The following is an 18166-nucleotide window of genomic DNA, read 5'->3' as shown; positions in this document are numbered from 1 at the left end:
ACTTGGCCCAAATACAGGAAATACGTCATATAAGTAGTCAAGTGCAAAGACCGCAAGCGTGGGTATTTGGACAAGGCTTGTGTATCTTGGTTTTTGGACTGATTGCCTGTGTGTTGACCCTGGCCTGCTGTCTGATTTTGATTCTGGACTTTCCTAATAAACACTGCATTTGGATCCTCACTCAGTCTCTGAGCAGTTCCGTAACAATATAGACATATTTTTTAAAAACTATGAAATTGTCAGAAACAAACTTACTAAAACTTAAAACTTAAAATGAAATATATATATATATATATATATATATATACACACATATGTGTGTGTATGTAATACTAAAATAACACTGATGCATATAATTAAATAAATAATATGGATATATTTAACAACTGATTTATAAAACTGCAATAATGAAACAAAAGTCAGAGTTGAATGATTCAAAACAAAATCTTTCACAGACAAATGTTTGTCATTTCTGGTCTTAATTATAGTGCTGGGAGTTTCCTCAATAGAGGATTGATCAAAAAAAGCTTGTGTGAATCGAACGTCCTTTAAACAAACGCTCTTGCCTGTTAAACTGCAGCTGAAGTGCACTTACAGCAAACTTGATACACCGAGAATGCTATCAAATAAAACATTACTGCACAACATGCTGTTTTTACAAAATATTGTCTGATATATGATCTAACAAATGGTTTTTAGAGATCTCACAGACTGTCAAGGTGAGTACTGAATACTGAGTTCATCCAGTGCTGTCTAAAATGAACTGAGTGATGGTGAAAACTTTGTATTAAATGAAAAATGGCCCAGGTGTCCCACGGGAACCTTTAGGAATACATGATCTCACCGCTGTATCATTCATCACGGAAGGCTGGCTGGACCGCTGCTGTAAAATAAGGGTGCTTCCTTGCGTTCTCAATCATGAAGACTTTTCTCTGTTGTATGTCACCCTGTAGAAGTCATCCAAGTAGGATTTGAAAAACACAGATGGAGAGAGAACTGTTTTAGGCATGAACCTTTAGTTTTAGTTATGAGATTACCACTTCATTTGAGCTAGCCTACTTCTGAAACTGTTGCACAATATTCTTTTATTTTTATATTAAGTTAGATAAAGTATAGCCTATTTTAATGTGAAATAGCGGTGAGCTGGCAATGGTGTTTATTTTTAAGTAAATTTGATGCTCACCAAATAAGTTAATTCACAATACTTCATCTTTAAGGTGATGAAAAATAAAAATACAATACAAATTTTCGCCATAATAGAAGAATAGAGTTGGTGTAGCAGCGGAACTGATGAGTAAAGCCAAAGGTTCCTCCCGGACTGTGTTTTGTGGAGGACAGGAGGTTGAATAACAGGAAGAGGAGCAGCAGCTACTATGGCGGAGGTGCGTGAATAAAAACAAAATTTCATTACACTTTTCTTCATGTTCATATTGACAAAGGTTGACGTCTGAAATAATGCGTTATAATAAAACGTTCGCCCTCCAACTGTTTGATTGATACATAGGTGTCCGTGTAATGCCGCTATTATTTGACACGTTAGCGTTTCTCCAGTGGTCGTCAAATATAAATATCGACGTCCGTGATCCTCACTTTTACTGACAATATACTCATACAAATTTCAAACCAGGTATCATATTTAAAACGAGCTTCATGTTGTCATTAGATTTCAGTCGTTTTATTTAAATGCAACTTACTGTATTTGTTAATGATGCTGTAAGGGTTGTGTGTGTAGTTTCGGTGTATATAGGTATGATTGCCTGTGTTTTTAATAATCAACTTTGATAGTAATTAAAAAAAATTCTCGGTCATCAAATCATGATATTGGAATGATTTCTGAAGGATCATCATGTGATACTGAAGATGAGTGCTGAAAAACCAGCTCTGCCTTCACAAGATTAAATTACATTTGAAAATATATTCAAATAAAGAAGCAGTTATTTTAAATAGTAATAATATGTCATAATATTACAGTTTCTTAATATTAAAAAATATACATTTCATATTTATTTTGACTTGGAAAACCTTAAGTTAGTATAACCCGTTATTGGCTCTTAACTTGTAATATTTCATAGATTTTCTTGTAGGTGAGCAATGTCAACTTGTATGTCTGCATCACAGGAAAAAACACTTTCAGAGTTTAAAGGCGAGACACTGCAGGTGAACAGGGTAAAAAAAATAACTAATAGTTATCGCCTTACCTAGTTGATTGATTACATTGATAATTGCAAAAAAAATTTGTATTGCAAGTTTTCTAAAATGTCAGGTTTAAATATGCAAATGAGGCGTTTTCTAAGAAATATGCGCTAATTAAAATACATTTCTAGTAGTGGTCGACCGATATGGGTTTTTTGACAGCCGCTGCCGATATCTTGGAAAGCAGGGTGGCCGATATAATTGTATTTATTTTCATTTATATTTAAGAAATGTTAAATCATTTGAAAATGGATTAAAAATAATTGTGTAAAATAAACATTCTTATACTTTAGAAGACAAAGCATTTTTCACAAATAAATAAATATTTAATAAAAATCTAATTATAAAGGAAGTAAACACTGAAACCAACAGGGCACTCAGTATTCTGTGAAGTTTGTGTGCATTAGAAATCTTTTTTCTTTCTTTTTTTTCAAGTAAAGCCAAGGTAACACTCATTTTACATACAGCATGCAATGAAAATGACATGAATATGACAGCGGGGAAATGCATAAAGCGCTGCATAATTTGAAATCACTATTTTAAAGTTTGTCGATCGCGCGTTTCCAGTCAAGCAGAACTCTCCTCCTGTCAGCATTAATTTTTCACGGACCGACTGTCACCTAGAGAACACGTGATCATGCAGGATACAAATGCACACTTCAACTAGATTCAACTAAGTCTGCAAGGTTTGTGAAATGAAATGTTCATTAGTCATTCAAAAATTTGTTTAAATGATATAAATGGGTATTTGCTGAATGCTGATGGCAAATGAGAAAGTATAATGTTTGCCTTACTATTACTAATAATATTAAAGCAATCGTTATAATACTTTTTGTATACATTTTAATTACTTTGTTTAACAGTTAACAAAGTTAACAGTTAACAAACTTTGTTTATCTGATTATTAGATAGACTTCTATCCATATTAGACAGAACTGTGTTCAGGCGCTGGCATTCACTCAGCGCCGTCAAAATAAATGTCCCGCCTCGAACACATCGGCCAACCAGAAAAACTTATCGGCCAATGCCGATATTTGAAAAATGCCAAATATCGGCCGATATATCGGTCGATCACTAATTTCTAGTACAAAAATCTGAACACTGGATGAGGTCAGTTTCAAAATTCTTGATTCATTTTTTTGAAATTAGTCTAATGTTTTTACAGAGAGAATTTTTGGGTATCTCATTTTTGTCACTCCATAATTCATGTTTTGGGGAATAAAATGTTGTATATAATCAAGCAAATGATATGTGAACAAATCCCTCAGTAAAAACCTTCAGGATATAGATGGGAATAAAAATGTAAAGTTTGGTGTGTGTAAGTGCTACTGAAGTGGAGATTTATGGCTCAGTGTAGGAGAAAAAACTCATTTTGAGAAAACGGCCTTTAAAAATATGTATTGTAAATGAAATCTATTGACACAGATAAAGTGCTATAAAAGAAACAATTAACGGTGTTTTTTTGGATGTTTTCTATTCTTTCCACTAGTCTGAAAAAAAAACACTTTATGAAAAACCAAAAAGTCAAAAATCTCAAACTTCAAAACATCAGTGTTTTTGCCTGCAGTGTCTCCCCTTAAAGAACTTAAAAGGTGGAGATCACTATTTTTTGAGGATAGAAGATGTATTGTGTTTTAATAACCTGTAATCTGTGGTTTTCTGAACAGACGCACAGCTTGCAGGACCTGCGGCAAGCAGCCGTCGCCTCCAAGGTTTTTGTTCAGAGAGACTACACTTCTGGAACCATCTGCAAGTTCCAGACCAAGTTCCCAGCAGAGCTGGAGAGCAGGGTGTGTGGAGATCCATAGCAAACACAAAAGAACCATTTACCACTAATCTGTATTTACTGATGTCAAATATATCCAAAGCTGTGGCACATGGATTCTGAATACTGATAATTGTTTTGTTGTTACAGATTGACAAGCAGCAGTTTGAGGAGACCATACAGACCCTGAATAATCTCTATGCAGAGGCGGAAAAGTTGGGCGGCAGGTCATATCTGGAGGGCTGTCTGGCCTGCCTCACTGCGTACACAATCTTCCTCTGCATGGAGACTCACTATGAGAAAGTGAGTTGACAGAGCGATAGGCTCTAGATGTCATCAATATCATATTGTGCGTATGGATTTCAGTATTGTTGAATTCATTCAGGTGCTGAAAAAGATTGCCAAGTACATCCAGGAGCAGAATGAGAAGATCTACGCTCCTCTTGGGCTTCTCCTGACTGACCCCATAGAGAGGGGCCTCAGGGTTGTATCCTTCCTACAGTTTTCTGACCTGACTGAATTGCTTGATTTTTTAAAAAGAAATGTATACTTTTATTCAGCAAGGATGCATTAAATTGGTCAAAAGTGATAATAAGTAGGGGTGTAACGATCCATCGATATGAATCAATCCATCGATTAAATATCTAACGATAAGATGCCACACGTAAAATATCGATATCTGTAATATAAATAGACACCTTATTTTGACACTGTCCACATTTTCACCAATGTCCGTCTATGCATTACCGCGAAAGCGTGCACTCTCGTTCAAACTCACATGTCGGGACGATAAGACTGCCTGAAGGGCGAGTGTAAAGTTGACGAAATTGTCTAGCTTTTGTGAGAAGTTTTCAGAGAATGGCTTCGCTGAAAAGAATTTTCAGGAATGGCTGTTGAAAATGTAGCGTTGCATCATATGAATAAATTACAGTTTAAAATATATTCAAATAGAAAACGTTTTATTTAATTGTAATAAAATGTCACAATATTGCTGTTTTTAATGTATTTTGGAACAAATAAATTCAGCCTTGGTGAGAATAAGAGACCTTTCAAAATCCTGTCAAAAAATCTTACATACCCAAACTTTTGAATTAAAAAAAAAAAAACTTGCAGGATATTTATGACACTTTATTTCCTTAACTTGAGTTTTCAAAGGTGGAGATCACTATTTTCGAGGATAGAAGTATTGGGTCAAGATAAAACACACCAAAGGTAAGTCCTTTTGAACCCGAATATGATGATATCCCATATATTTAGTGCTTTGGATCATCATCATCTTGAAATAATGCATTGTGTTATTTCTTTCCTGCAGGATGATGTTTGTAACGTGATGATTGGCGTGCTGGACTCAGAACCTGCTTTTCCATCTCATGATATCACAACCCTATTGCTTTAAATGTAGATAGCATACCTTTAAGTTCAGACCATTGATCCATTAATGTTTTGTTTTTGTTTTTGACAGAGGAAGAGCGTGGTTATATTATGTATCTTAGTGAAATTCATCTAACAGCTTTCCAATGTCTTAAATCTATGTTGTGCCATGTAATTTTATATTGCAGCTCCAGTGCGTTCTTTTCTCTTGTTTTCTGTATATACTTGTCTTGAATGGGAAGTATAGATTAAGTGCACAATGTTCAGTCACAATACAGTTGCATCTTGATTATTCAAATCTTTTGTGACCATGTTCTCATAGTAAAAATGTGTTTTTGAGAAATCTGCTCCAATAAATGCTTGTTAAAGCGGTCATAACATTCATGAAGTAGCTTCAGTTTTGTGTACGTGGAAATTTGAGACTGGTAGTCAGTTTGTTATATTTAAAGATTTTATGTCATCAGTTTAGTTACTTCAAGTCACTGTTCTATTCCATTCCCCTCTAGCAAAAACCGTTTGTCTTTTCTTCCATGCTGTTTTAACACTACATTTGACTATTTACCATTGAAATACTGTACTTTTATTGGGGTCCGCAATATAATCCTTATTATACACAAATGCCATAAATCCTTAAAAGGCATGGTTTGCGTTTGATATTGCATCTCCAGCTTGTATTTCAGACTGCTGTCAGTTCAGACTGTTTCTAGCATAAATCTTTTTATCAGTGTTGTATAATGTCTTTTTTTGAAAATCTTTTGACACTTATTTAAATGATGTATCGTACTATAAATAGTGTTTTCTTGAACAAATTAATTCCGTTGTCTGCATTTTTTCTGCATACACAGTGCTGGGAGATTACTTACAAATTGTAGTCTTGCAAATACAATTTGAAGCAAATTACATGATGAAAAATGTAGTCAGTAATGTAATCTAGATAGGTAATGGATTCTGATGATTGGTTACTTTTGGATTACTTTTCTGTTTGTTTACCTGCATGTCAATGCGACCATTAACATCAAAGAAATGTAACTTTAAATATTTAGAGGACTTCAATATTCAGGACTTTTGACTAACAAAAAAAATTATAGTAGTAATAAACGGGTCATTCCTGGGGTTTGGTGTCTTGGACACATAACACTTAAAAAATGAATCACATTTTTTAAAAATCAATTCTTGTGTAATCATGGTAGGGAGCTGTAAAACGGGAAAAATAATTTTAGTATATAAATACATGGTGCATATAAATTTAAGCAATTATGAGCCAAATTAAATGAGAAGGACCAAAAATGTCCACCCTGTTAGGGACAAATGAACAACAATTTGAAAGATTTATTTATGAATATGTAAAATTTAATAGAGTTTAAATACACTACTTTTTCAACTTAAACATCAATTGCTATGACTATCACTATGTACACTAAATGTGTTGTTAGGTTTTCTGCCTTAATAGGGTGGACATTTTGACTTAAAATTAGCCATTACACATTACATTACAAAATCGTCTGAGCAAAAAATGCTAACACAGAAGGTTTGTAAAAGAAAAAATAGAAGTATTTTTTTTAAATGGTACTTTTAAAAATGAGAAATTCTATTTACTTTTTTTCATATTTCCCTTAACGGGGTGGACATGTTGAAGTTGACCACATCAGACTGATGTTTACATGAAAACTGCGATGGCATGGTCAAAGTCTTCCAGGTTTTAAATATTTTTGTCGGATACACTGGCAATGTTTAGTTAGTTTAGTTTAACTTATGTAATTATTTGTCTCATACATAGATTAACTGACTGAAATGTGCTTTTATCCCCAAATTCAGACGCATGGATAGCAGATTATTTGACACCGCATCTACATGGCTATACATGGCGATACTCGCTATATTCAATATAGATGCACAGTAGAACGGGGGGTAATTGCACCCCTGACCGCTAGAGGGAACTAAAAGCTTTCACATGTGTACCGAAAATCTTCAGGACGTCACTGGTGCCGGTTCAATTTAGTGTTAGTGTTGTTACTGTGTTGCGGTTATGAAGAGTTGTCTTTTTGACTGGGGGTTAATCGCGTTTAAAGGTCTCTTTCGAGTTTCGAGTCTAAACCAGTCGCGTCTTGAAACGCGTTTAATGTTATTGAGTGGGAGTGGCGAGCTAAGCTAGTACCTTAGCTAATGTTCAAGTGAGTTTAGTTGTTTAATGTCATTCAAGTCCCCTGATAATACTTAGCTATTTGTATTTGACTCAAACTTGAGCAGGTGACAATAAAATAACGGCGTAATGGCTTTTAGGTTTTAATTTGACAGTTGTATGTGAATTAATGATCAAATCTGTGCCTTTAGTTTGCCTCAGTGAACTCGAGCTCAGTGGTGTTTGGCCTGTAAGTTACTGATCCGCTCCTTAATATTTCTTTTCTCTCTCTCAAGTGTGTAGAGACTAAAGCATCTCCTGTAAGTCTCTGTGGATGAAGATCGTCGTCCTCTGACACCCTGGCTCTTCCTCGTGTCAATGGCTGTTACCTCCCCAAACAAGAGACTGAATTCATCCATACAGTCCTGGAGGAGCTGGATGTGTTTCAACAGAGAAATGAGCACAAAAGGTAATTTCATCACACCTCTGAAGAAGAGACACTAGCAGCTTTCATTAATAATGCTCACCAACATTATTAGAAATGTTTGATAATACTGTTGGTCATGATAGAAATGTGAACATGCAGTTCACAGTCATACAGGGACAGGAGGACTACATTGGCTGATAAACAGCCACCCAGAACACCCTTGCAACTGCATAGCAGCATGCTAAAAGCATTGAAAAACCTCTTAGGAACAGCAAATTAGCACACTAGAAACAATTGAAACCTCATAAATTGCATAGCAGCATGACAGAACAAGACTCAAAACTACATAGAAACAGATCAAAAAGCACTCCAAATACTCGAGCAGCTGCATGGCAGAAAACAAAAAACATTCAAAACCCTTTACCTTACAATACCCTATTGCAACCCATTAAAAACACTCCAACATCCTAGCAACTGCAGTGACTTGACAACCACCCTAATACTGGCAATGAATTTTACTTCTATCACACTCATATGTACAGTCGTGGTCAGAATTATTGGCACCCTTGGTAAATATGATCAAAGAAGGCTGTGAAAATAAATCTGCGTTGTTAATCATTTTGATCTTTTATTTAAAAAAATTCCCAAATATCTAACCTTTCATTGAACTAAAACAATTGAAAATGGGGGGACATCTCATTATGAAATAAATGTTTTTCTCAAATACACGTTGGACACAATTATTGGCACCCCTAGAAATTCTTATGAGTAAAATATCTGTGAAGTATATTCCCATTCATATTTACAATTTTGAGCATACCAGGGTGATTATGAACATGAAATTATCCAGCCATGGCTTCCTGTTTCACAGGAATATAAATAGAAGGGAAAACAAAGGCCAATTTCCCTTTACCATCCATCACAATGAGAAAAACCAAAGAATATATTTCTGATGTGCAGCTAAAGATAATTGAGCTTGACAAATTAGAAAGTGACTTTAAGAAAAGAGCTAGAGCAGCGAAAATTCCCATTTCCACCATCAGGGCAATAATTAAGAATTTCCAATCAACAGAAAATGTTACAAATCTGCCTGGAAGAGGATGTGTGTCTATATCGTCCTAATGCACGGTGAGGAGGAGAGTTTGAGTGGCTAAAGACTCTCCAAGGACCACAGCTGGAGAATTGCAGAAAATAGTTGAGTCTCAGGGTCAGAAAACCTTAAAAAATCTAATCAAATCAAACAGCACCTACACCTCGTGTTGTTTGGGAGGGCTTAAAAAAAATCAAGAAAAGAAAATGCTCTCATCCAAAAACAATCCACAGCATATTCTTTTGTCAGACATGACTGGAACTTCAAATGGGATTTGCTTTTTAGCAACAAACAAAAGTACCCCATGTGTACAATGAAATATACTGCTGTATTTGTAATGTTGTGGGCCTATATTTCTGCTGGAGGTCCTGGACATCTTGTTTAGATACTTGGCATCTTTGATTCTATCAAATGCCAACAGATAAAACATCACAAAGTGACTGACTCCGTTAGAAAACTTATAATGGGCCATGTTTGGATCTTCCAGGACAATAATCTAAAAACAAACCTTAAAAACAACACAAAAATGGTTCACTGAGCACAAAACCAAGCTTCTGCTATGGCCAGTCCAGTCCTCTGAGCTGAACCCTATAGAAAGTGAGCGTGGTGAACTGAAGAGAAGAAGCACCAGCATGGAGCTGGGAATCTGAAGGGTCTGGAGAGATTCTGGAAGAAGGAATTGTCTCTGATCTCTTGTCAGGTGCTCTCTAACCTCATCAGGCATTATAGGAGAAAACTCAGAGCTGTTATTATGCCAAATGGAGGTTTCAAAAAGCATTGAATAAAAGGGTGCCATTAATTGTCCAATGTGTATTAGAGAAAAACATTTGTCATAATGATATTTCCCCCATTTTAAATTCTTATTTTCCAATGAAAGGTTAGATTTATGTGAATTTTTTTAATAAAAGATCAAAATGATTAACCATGCAGATTTATTTTCATAGCCTTCTTTGATCATATTTACCAAGGGTGCCAATAATTCTGACCACGGCTGTATGTGTATTTTGGGCTTCCTGCCATATTGTCTAATTGAGATGTTCTGAACTGCAGCGTTCTACTCTTCCCTCCTGTCCCGAGCCGACTTCGCTTCCTGATTCACCAAACCAGTGCAAAGCATCCCAACCTCAGCACCTTCTCTGTGGGCGAGGGCTGCGCTCGCAGAGTCGTAGTGTGCTATTCAGACCTCAGGTAAAGCTGCCAGAGCTCATGTCACATGACACACTCATGGAGTTTTAGTGTCTCATCATTGTGGTGCCAGTGCTGAATGCTAACTGATTACATGGAATCTGGATTACGTAATCCCATTCCAAAAATCAAGAAATTGTGATTAAATTAAAAAAATACTCGTAGTCAGACAACACTTACTTTTATATTGATTACATATTATTCACACAACAGCAATTTATTGATTCTCCCTAACTCTTTTTAATCTTTTAAAATGTCCTTTTTTAAATGTGACCCTGGAGCACAAAACCAGTCTTAAATCGCTGGGGTATATTTGTAGCAACAGTCAAAAATACATTGTATGTGTCAACATTTGATTGTTCTTTATGCCAAAAATCATTAGGACATTAAGTAAAGATCATATTCCATAAAGTTTATATATATTCCAAAAATTTATTTTGTAAATTTCCTACTTTAAATATATAAAAACTGAATTTTTGATTAGTAATGTGCATTGCTAAGAACTTCATTTGGACAACTTCAAAGGTGATTTTTCTCAATATTTTGTTTTTTTTTAAATAGTTGCATCTCGGCCAAATATTAAATCATATCCTAACAAACCATGCATCAATGGAAAGCTTATTTATTCAGCTTTCAGGTGATGTATACATCTCAATTTCGAAAAATTAACCCTTATGACTGGTTTTGTGGTCCAGGGTCACAAATAGTATTTAATGCAGGGATTCACAAACTTTTTTTTTGTCAGACAAAAATACATTTACTTGAAGTACTACTTGAGATTTTAAGGTAATAAGAGTTGATAATTAAGTAACATATTTGCATGTTCACTGTTATAAGCTTTTCATTAAACTCACGGACCCCCTGCAGTTCCATCACAAAGCCTATTTCGCGATGTGATTTTCTTTAATGCACTTCATGTTGTTAATTAACAATTGATTGAAATATATTTACTTTCTCTTTGTATTTTACTATCAATATGGTAGAAGAATGTCCTATGTAAATTAGGGTTGCAAAGGGGCAGAAACTTTCCAAAGTTTCCGTAAATTCCCAAAAGTGTCCAAATAATCCCAGAAAGTTCCTTACATTTCTGGAAAGTTTCAGAAATGTTCTGCCTTTTTGCAACCCAAAGTTAAATTCAATGCGATAAACATTAGTTAGGTCAAAAGTAATCTAAAACCAAAAAAAAAAAGTACTCCGATTGCATTACCTAAAATGTGTGATGTAACAGATTACGTTACAAACTACAATTTCTGTGTGGTGCATCGGACAGGTTGCCAGAAGAAGACCAGATAGATGCGAAGGGCAAATCCAATGAGCGAGCGCGCAGTCGGGACAGAGACATGGAGACCAACAGCAACACACGCTCACTGGAGACCAGCTTCAACAACAGACGGAGAGCCAGACGGCCAGACAAGGCTATTTACGTTCCGCGTGTTATGAGAGACAAGATAGATCTGGAACAACCGAATCTCAAGGAATCATCTGTGGAATCCTGCTCTGCCATTGCTAAGGAACCTCTTGTAGCCAATCAGAAGCCAGAGGTGGACCGCACTGGCCAGTCACTGGGCGATGAGGAGATTGTGCAGCTTTCGAGGTCGGGCCCATCACCGTGGCCTCCAGCCTGGGACCAGACTGTGACTTTCTTCACATCTCTGACATTAGATGACGAAACAGATGAAAATTGTGCCAACAACACGGCCCTTCCCACTGATGCCACACTCCAGCAGCAGGAGGTTGATGAAAGTTTGCTCTCGGAGGTATTGTAACTTAATGGGTCTCATTCACTGAATAAATAGTTATTCAGATAATAGCAGATTAGAATTAAAAATTTAGAAACTTAAATAAAAATTAATTTATTATTAAAATAATTGCAATTTATAATAAAGAAAAAAAATTCTCGAAATAAATTTTTTTTATTTATTTTTGCTTCATTGTGCTAAAATAAATAAAAATGAATACCAAACAACAAAATGACTAAAACTTTAACTAAAAAATTACATCAAATTAAAAACAAATTCTAAATATTATTAAAAACTATAATGGTATCGCAATACTGAAGTAAAACTGGTCAAAATCGCATTTAAAAAAAAAACAGACAAGTTGCATCAGTGTGTAATTCACATTTCATTATTAAATTAAGAAATAATGTAAAATAACAGTAAATGAAACGAAACTGGCGAAAACATTATAAACACTATAAACATTTATTTTAGTTCCTTTCACTCCACAATAAATCCTTTAAATTTAACGATATTCAGAACTGAAATAAAAAATAGAAGTATAAAACAAACACAAATTATAGTGGCATTAATTATAAACAATATTTACTGTAAATGCCAAACCTAAACAGATTTATGTAAAGCAAAAACAAAACTTTGGCTCACTTGGCTACCTCTCTTATTCAGCACAAATCCAAAAGTTATGTTTTGCTTGCTTAATGTTGCAGTATAGAAATTGCAGTACATTCAGATGATAATATAACAGGATTTATATTCTGGAAAATGCAGTAGTATAGAGATGAAATGTCCTCAATTTAGAATAAATATTAGTACAAAACTTATTGATCACTTGATTGTGAAAACGTTTGTATGCGCAGTAATTGAATGAGAGCTAATGCATCTCTTACCATATTTCCAGTCATCTTTATTCTGTCTGTTCTCACACACTGTCCTTCATTCTTCTTGGTTATTAGGTCAAAGCCAAGCTAAAACATGGGGACATCACCATACTCAACACCTGCATTGATTTCCCCGCCTATGCAAACATCTGGCTGGACCCTCAGGAGTTCAGCCACGTCATTGAGATCTACGACTTTCCTGCCATGTTTAAAACAGACGACCTGCTTGATGCCTTTTCTGACTATAGGTGATATGTCGCCTCTATATTCTGACAAAAAGTAGTGATACAGATCTATAAAGTGCCACCGATCTGCTTCTGTTTCCAGTGAAGGGGGGATGAAGATCAAGTGGGTGGATAACACTCATGCTCTCGGAGTGTTTTCAAGTCAGTCGGCAGGTATCGTTTCAGTAGCCAGCATTTTTTTCAAGGATGATTATTCTTTATATTCATATGTTTGACGAACGCATCTTTGACTCTGTTCAGCTACGCAGGCACTGTCCCTCAAACATCCCATACTGAAGACCCGCGCGCTGCTAGAGGGGAGCCAGAAAGCAAAGTGGAAAGCAACCAGGCGTGCAGGTACAGAAAAGACACCTTTCAGAAAGAGGGTTTCACTTTAGAAGACTTGGTGTGTCCACGATAAAAAAAATCTGGTTTAAAAACCCTTTTTTTTTTCGTTTTTAAGGAAAAGATTATGTAAGGATTCTAAAACTGAAGTGGTGTAACAATCAAGAGAAAAGTAATAACATGCATATCATTTAATTGTTTGAGGTCGATACGTTTTTTTAATGCGTTTGAAAGCCTTTGAAAGTTGAAAATGCTCACCAAGGCTGCATTTATTTCATCAAAAGAATACAGTAAAACAGCAATATTGTGAAATATTATTACAATTTGAAATAACATTTATATTTTACTTTTTTTTTTTTTTTATTAAACTTATTTCTGTGATGGTCATTACTCTAGTCTTAAGTGTCACATGATTTATTATCATTGTTGAGAACAGTTTTGCTGCTTAATATGTTTGTGGAAACCGTGACACGTGTTTATTTCAGGTGCTATATTAAGTTAGGGATAGTTCACCCAAAAATGAAAATTGTCTTTAATAACTCACCATCATGTCGATTCCAAACCCGTAAGACCTTCGTTCATCTTCAGAACACAATTAAGATTTCAAAATTTAGAAATGAAATGAAATCCGAGAGCTTTCGGACCCTGCATAGACAGCAACGCAACTGAAATGTTCCCAGACCCAGAAACGTAGTAAGGACTTCAGTAAAATAGTTCATGTGATATCAGTGGTTCAACCGTAATTTTCGAAGCTGCGAGAATACTTTTAGTGCGCAAAGAAAACAAAAATAATGACTTTATTCAACAATTCTTCTCCAAATCATGTCTTCTGCCATTATCGAGAGGAACGTATGCGTCGCGGTACTCTCCGTAATGGCGAGAATCCAAATATAATTATTAAAGTCGTCATTTGTTTTCTTTGCGCATAAAAACTATTCTCGTTGCTTCATAAAATTGCGGTTGAGCCACTGATGTCACAGTAGGCGCGTTTCCATTACAGATTTGCGCAAAACTTTGGCAATATTTTATAAATGTCGATTAAAAAAGTATTGCGAAATGACGGTTTCCATTAACCAATGTTATGCGACTAAAACGTAACCTTTTGTCTCTCGCGATAAGTCATAGCAACGGATTTTGGTGGGATTTTGACGGATTTTGGCTATATTTATTCAAAGGAGGCGTATGCGTGTATCTGTACAGAAGCAGCACAAAGAGACACTTCAGAAGCGTGCATGGCGTGGCTGGATTCTGGAATAAACACAAGCATTGTGGCCGCAATCAGCTTCAGTGGCCGTATCAGAGCCACACTGCACCGCAGACATGTGCAGTGTAAATTGTCTACTCTAAGCATTAATGGTAGGGAAAGCCCCTTATACTGGAGAGCGGCCACGTATGATGTTTCTTAGAGTTTATAGTACACTGAAGAATGATCATATGACTTTTTATATATGCCATGTGACCTGTAAATGCGAAAAAGCAGTTTCCATTGCAGTTTTACTAATTATTCCTTTTTCGCATTGCCTGAAAACCCCCCTCATGTGAACGTAAAAACTTTTTTGCGATATATGGGCGTTTTTGCGAAATTGACGTGTTTCCATTAGGTGTATTTTCAATTCGCAATTTCAATTTGTGCAATTTGAAGGGTAATGGAAACACGCCTATGAACTATTTTACCGAAGTCCTTACTATGTTTCTAGGTCTTACAACATTTCAGTTGTGTTGCTGTCTACAGAGTCTCTCGGATTTCATCAAAAATATCTTAATTTGTGTTCCGAAGATGAACGAAGGTCTTATGGGTTTAGAACGACATGAGGGTGAGTAACAGAATTTTCTTCTTCTTTGGGTGAACTATCCCTTTAAAAGAAAGTTTTCGGTCATTTTATGTATATTGTGGATTTGATGTATTTTTGAATAAATAGATTAATACAAATGTCATGCTACTGATCTGTATAATGTCAGTATGTTGATGTCGCCCTACAGAGTTCATTCAGCCGGTGAAGGAAAGGCCGCGGACGGACACAGTGGTGGCTCGCAGGATGGTGACCAGAGCGCTGGGGTTGAGGGGGAGACGCTTTGAAATGAGAAACAACTTCAACTGAATAAATAAAGTTCCTCATCACAGTCAGACTGATCTTCAGTTAAAACTGTACTGGGAAAAGAACAAATGAAGAGTTCAGATGCAAAAGCCTCTAAGTGGCATTTGAAATTTTCATCTAAAAAGCATTTTTATCAGACTCCTATATTTGTTCATTTATTTCACTTTAATGGCATAGAAAAGGACCTATACATTGCCATTAAAGTAAAATTACTGAACCTAAACATAGAAGCCTGATAAAAATGCTAATTTTAGAAGAAAATTTCAGACAGCACTTAGAGGCTTTTGCATCTGAACTCTTCAAATGTCCTTGACATTACTGCACCACTCAGCCTGGGAAAGGAGATGCTGTAAAGTGTTATTTAGCTGCACAGGATGTTCGAAATTCTCAAACACATGAAATATATGTGGTCTCCCAAGTTTTAATTGGTTGAGTTCTGTACTATTTTAGGAAACAAGCAATGTTAAGTGAGCATTTGATGTGAGTTTTGGTAAGCATTCAGAGGACTTTGGTTCTTTCTTCTTTAGCAGGAAACAGCCTTGTTTTTTTCTTGCTGTTTCTTCATGCCAACAAGCACAGCATCTGGTCCAGCCATTGTAAATAGATCATTTTTATTAACTTAAATCTTATTTAATACAAATAAGCTCTTTTGCTCATTGGATTTCCTGTCATATCAATCATATTGAACCTAATGATTAAATTAAGTAGACTGTGTGTTTAGCTGTGTTGTTTGTCAATGTTGTTTTCATATTCAGCTTGTGTAATTTGAGATGGGAATGGAGTCTAAATGACATTTTTGAAACATTAAATGTTTTGTTTAACATGCAATAGTATTATTAGATGTACAACTGAATGTAGATAAATCTGTTTGTTTTGTTTGCTACAGTTATTATATATTTGACTTGTATGTCGGAGTTGCTTTGTTAAAAAACTACGATGCTTTAAAATTGTTTGATATCTCAAACTGTTTTAATGAAATGTTTTGGTGTCACTTCTTTAATTGGGTTTAACATGGGTTTTCAGGTTCACATAAACACCATCCTCCAAATAACACGCATTAATTGCTTTTATTCTAGGAAACAATGCAATGGTTTGACCAAATGTGTTGTTCAGTCATAAACACATTGTATATCTGGAAACCATTGAACTGGTCATAGATCCCTTCATAAAACAGAGGGTAGATGCTTCACAAAATTGCAACAAATTATTACAGTTTCACATTGCATACACAAAACCTGATAAAACATTATCCCTGACTGAACACAATAAATTACATGCTTGAAACCACAAGAGTTTGACAGCCGCTAGTGGAGTGGAGTTCATGAAACTGCAGGCTTTGTGAATTTAAGTTACAATGCAGAAAGAACTGAAAACTTAATATTAAGATCCCAGTTTGAACATTACAGCACGGGTTTGTAACCACTACAACCAACAAATAAGCAGTTCAAGCACCAAAAATGAATGCAGCAAGTACAGTACAATTTAGGAATTTAAATCGTTTCTGCTCAAAGCAAGTTTGATATAGCGAGGACCGTGAAAGAGCATGCTGTATTTCAGCCTAAAAGAGCAGCGGTCTCTGCCTTCGAAGTGCTGGAGTCTCTCTAGTGGTCAATCATATCTGAATTGTCTGAGTGACAGCCGGTAGCGTCCTCCACCGAGAGCCTTGGTCCTTCCTCACTGTGTCCTATCTGAAGTGCAGCTGGTTGCTCATTCCAGGGTACTCATCCATGTCTGAACTCCGCGAGCCACCTGGAAAGTGGTAGAGGTGGTAGTATTCACTTCTAATGGCTTTTAAACTGTCCTGGTAGAACTTCAATACAGTTTTTTTTTCTGCAACTCACCTGTATGACAGTGGTACATCCATATCCTGTATCCATCATAGCGGCACTTGCACTTCATAACGTTGTTGGTATAATCTGATTCGGCTACGTCATAGTAAGGATTGAGAACAACCTGTGTGACAGAATAATGTCAGAAAAATTCAAATTCCGGATGTCTGGCGTAGAAACAATTTTCACTCAGAAATTGTTCGAAAATTTAGCAAAAAATAACTAATGAATTAAAGCTAGAATTTTGAAGTAGAAAGACTGAAATAGTATTTTCTTGTAATACTCAATATATATTTTTTCATTTTAGTTAAAACGCTACCTGGAAAATATAGTCTCCTGGTTTGATATCTGTGATATCGATCCACTGACAATCAATGTCATGTCTATAGGTATCCCAGCAGCCAACGGTGATGCCCTGTTCACCAAAGTTGGCACAAACATACCGTTTCTGAATACCTGGATCAAAGAAAACAACAGTTTCATTAAAACGGATGGATTTGTTCTTATTTGTCCTCCTATATAGCAAATATATATATTTTTCTGGGCAAATATATATACATTAAATATATTTTTAAACTTGAAATAACTATTGTTTTAACATTCATATACCAAAATATATTTCAAAACGGGCAAGAAAATAAATTTCCAATGTTACAATTGCCTACATTTAGACTAAATGCAAATGTGAATAGCCTACTAGATTTATAATGATTATTAATTATTATTAGTATTATTTATATATTGTTATAGTATTTTTTGAACATTGTAAAGTATGTTGCTTGCTGATTTTATCCAAATGTGTTATGTTACATGTGTTAAAATTCTTTGTGTTAAAGTTCACATGATTGTATTTTCCTTGACTGAAATATATGTAGGGCAAAAAATATTTGTAAAGGATAAAATAT

At 35.4% G+C, this 18166-nt stretch overlaps 3 protein-coding genes across 5 annotated transcripts in view; 2 read left to right on the top strand and 1 right to left on the bottom strand.

The window, feature by feature from the left end:
- Nucleotides 1–1295: 1295 nt before the first annotated feature.
- Nucleotides 1296–6136, top strand: golga7 (golgin A7). The gene is made up of 6 exons (XM_016236022.1): nt 1296–1382; nt 3861–3983; nt 4109–4261; nt 4344–4445; nt 5114–5170; nt 5271–6136. Exons 1-5 carry the CDS (start codon nt 1374–1376, stop codon nt 5156–5158), a joined length of 432 nt encoding a protein of 143 aa, XP_016091508.1. The 5' UTR covers nt 1296–1373; the 3' UTR covers nt 5159–5170; nt 5271–6136.
- Nucleotides 6137–7278: 1142 nt separating this feature from the next.
- Nucleotides 7279–15499, top strand: r3hcc1 (R3H domain and coiled-coil containing 1). 3 transcript variants are annotated; one of them, XM_016236019.1, is made up of 8 exons: nt 7279–7398; nt 7745–7917; nt 10016–10153; nt 11421–11907; nt 12843–13015; nt 13095–13165; nt 13253–13348; nt 15317–15499. In XM_016236019.1, the coding sequence occupies exons 4-8, from the start codon at nt 11491–11493 to the stop codon at nt 15433–15435; spliced, it is 876 nt and encodes a 291-aa protein (XP_016091505.1). In that variant the 5' UTR covers nt 7279–7398; nt 7745–7917; nt 10016–10153; nt 11421–11490; the 3' UTR covers nt 15436–15499. The 3 variants fall into 3 exon arrangements, with proteins under 3 accessions (XP_016091505.1, XP_016091504.1, XP_016091506.1); XM_016236018.1 differs by having other exon boundaries at nt 7279–7500; XM_016236020.1 differs by lacking the exon at nt 7279–7398 and adding an exon at nt 7518–7576.
- Nucleotides 15500–15671: 172 nt separating this feature from the next.
- The window catches only part of loxl2a (lysyl oxidase-like 2a), a 33253-nt gene continuing 30758 nt past the window's right edge, over nt 15672–18166 (bottom strand). The window contains exons 12-14 of the mRNA XM_016236021.1: nt 17581–17717; nt 17274–17385; nt 15672–17181 (exon numbers count right to left, since the gene is read on the bottom strand). Coding sequence (XP_016091507.1) covers nt 17117–17181; nt 17274–17385; nt 17581–17717 — 314 coding nt within the window. The 3' untranslated portion in view covers nt 15672–17116. The remainder of the gene's footprint in view (nt 17182–17273; nt 17386–17580; nt 17718–18166) is intronic.

Source organism: Sinocyclocheilus grahami, unplaced genomic scaffold, assembly GCF_001515645.1.
Source record: "Sinocyclocheilus grahami isolate Dianchi unplaced genomic scaffold, SAMN03320097.WGS_v1.1 scaffold478.1, whole genome shotgun sequence".
Classification (NCBI taxonomy): Eukaryota; Metazoa; Chordata; class Actinopteri; order Cypriniformes; family Cyprinidae; genus Sinocyclocheilus; species Sinocyclocheilus grahami.
The sequence above is the reverse complement of the archived record's forward strand: the minus strand, read 5'-3'. Positions and strand labels throughout refer to the sequence as shown.

Bases quoted from the DNA above. Each gene is read 5' to 3' on its own strand.
- golga7 (XM_016236022.1), top strand. The intron at 3,984-4,108 runs GTGTGTGGAGAT...TTGTTGTTACAG, and splicing joins CAGCAGAGCTGGAGAGCAGG to ATTGACAAGCAGCAGTTTGA. The intron at 4,262-4,343 runs GTGAGTTGACAG...GAATTCATTCAG, and splicing joins TGGAGACTCACTATGAGAAA to GTGCTGAAAAAGATTGCCAA.
- r3hcc1 (XM_016236019.1), top strand. From the start codon at position 11,491: ATGGAGACCAACAGCAACACACGCTCACTGGAGACCAGCTTCAACAAC. The intron at 13,166-13,252 runs GTATCGTTTCAG...GACTCTGTTCAG, and splicing joins GTTTTCAAGTCAGTCGGCAG to CTACGCAGGCACTGTCCCTC. The intron at 13,349-15,316 runs GTACAGAAAAGA...GTCGCCCTACAG, and splicing joins GAAAGCAACCAGGCGTGCAG to AGTTCATTCAGCCGGTGAAG.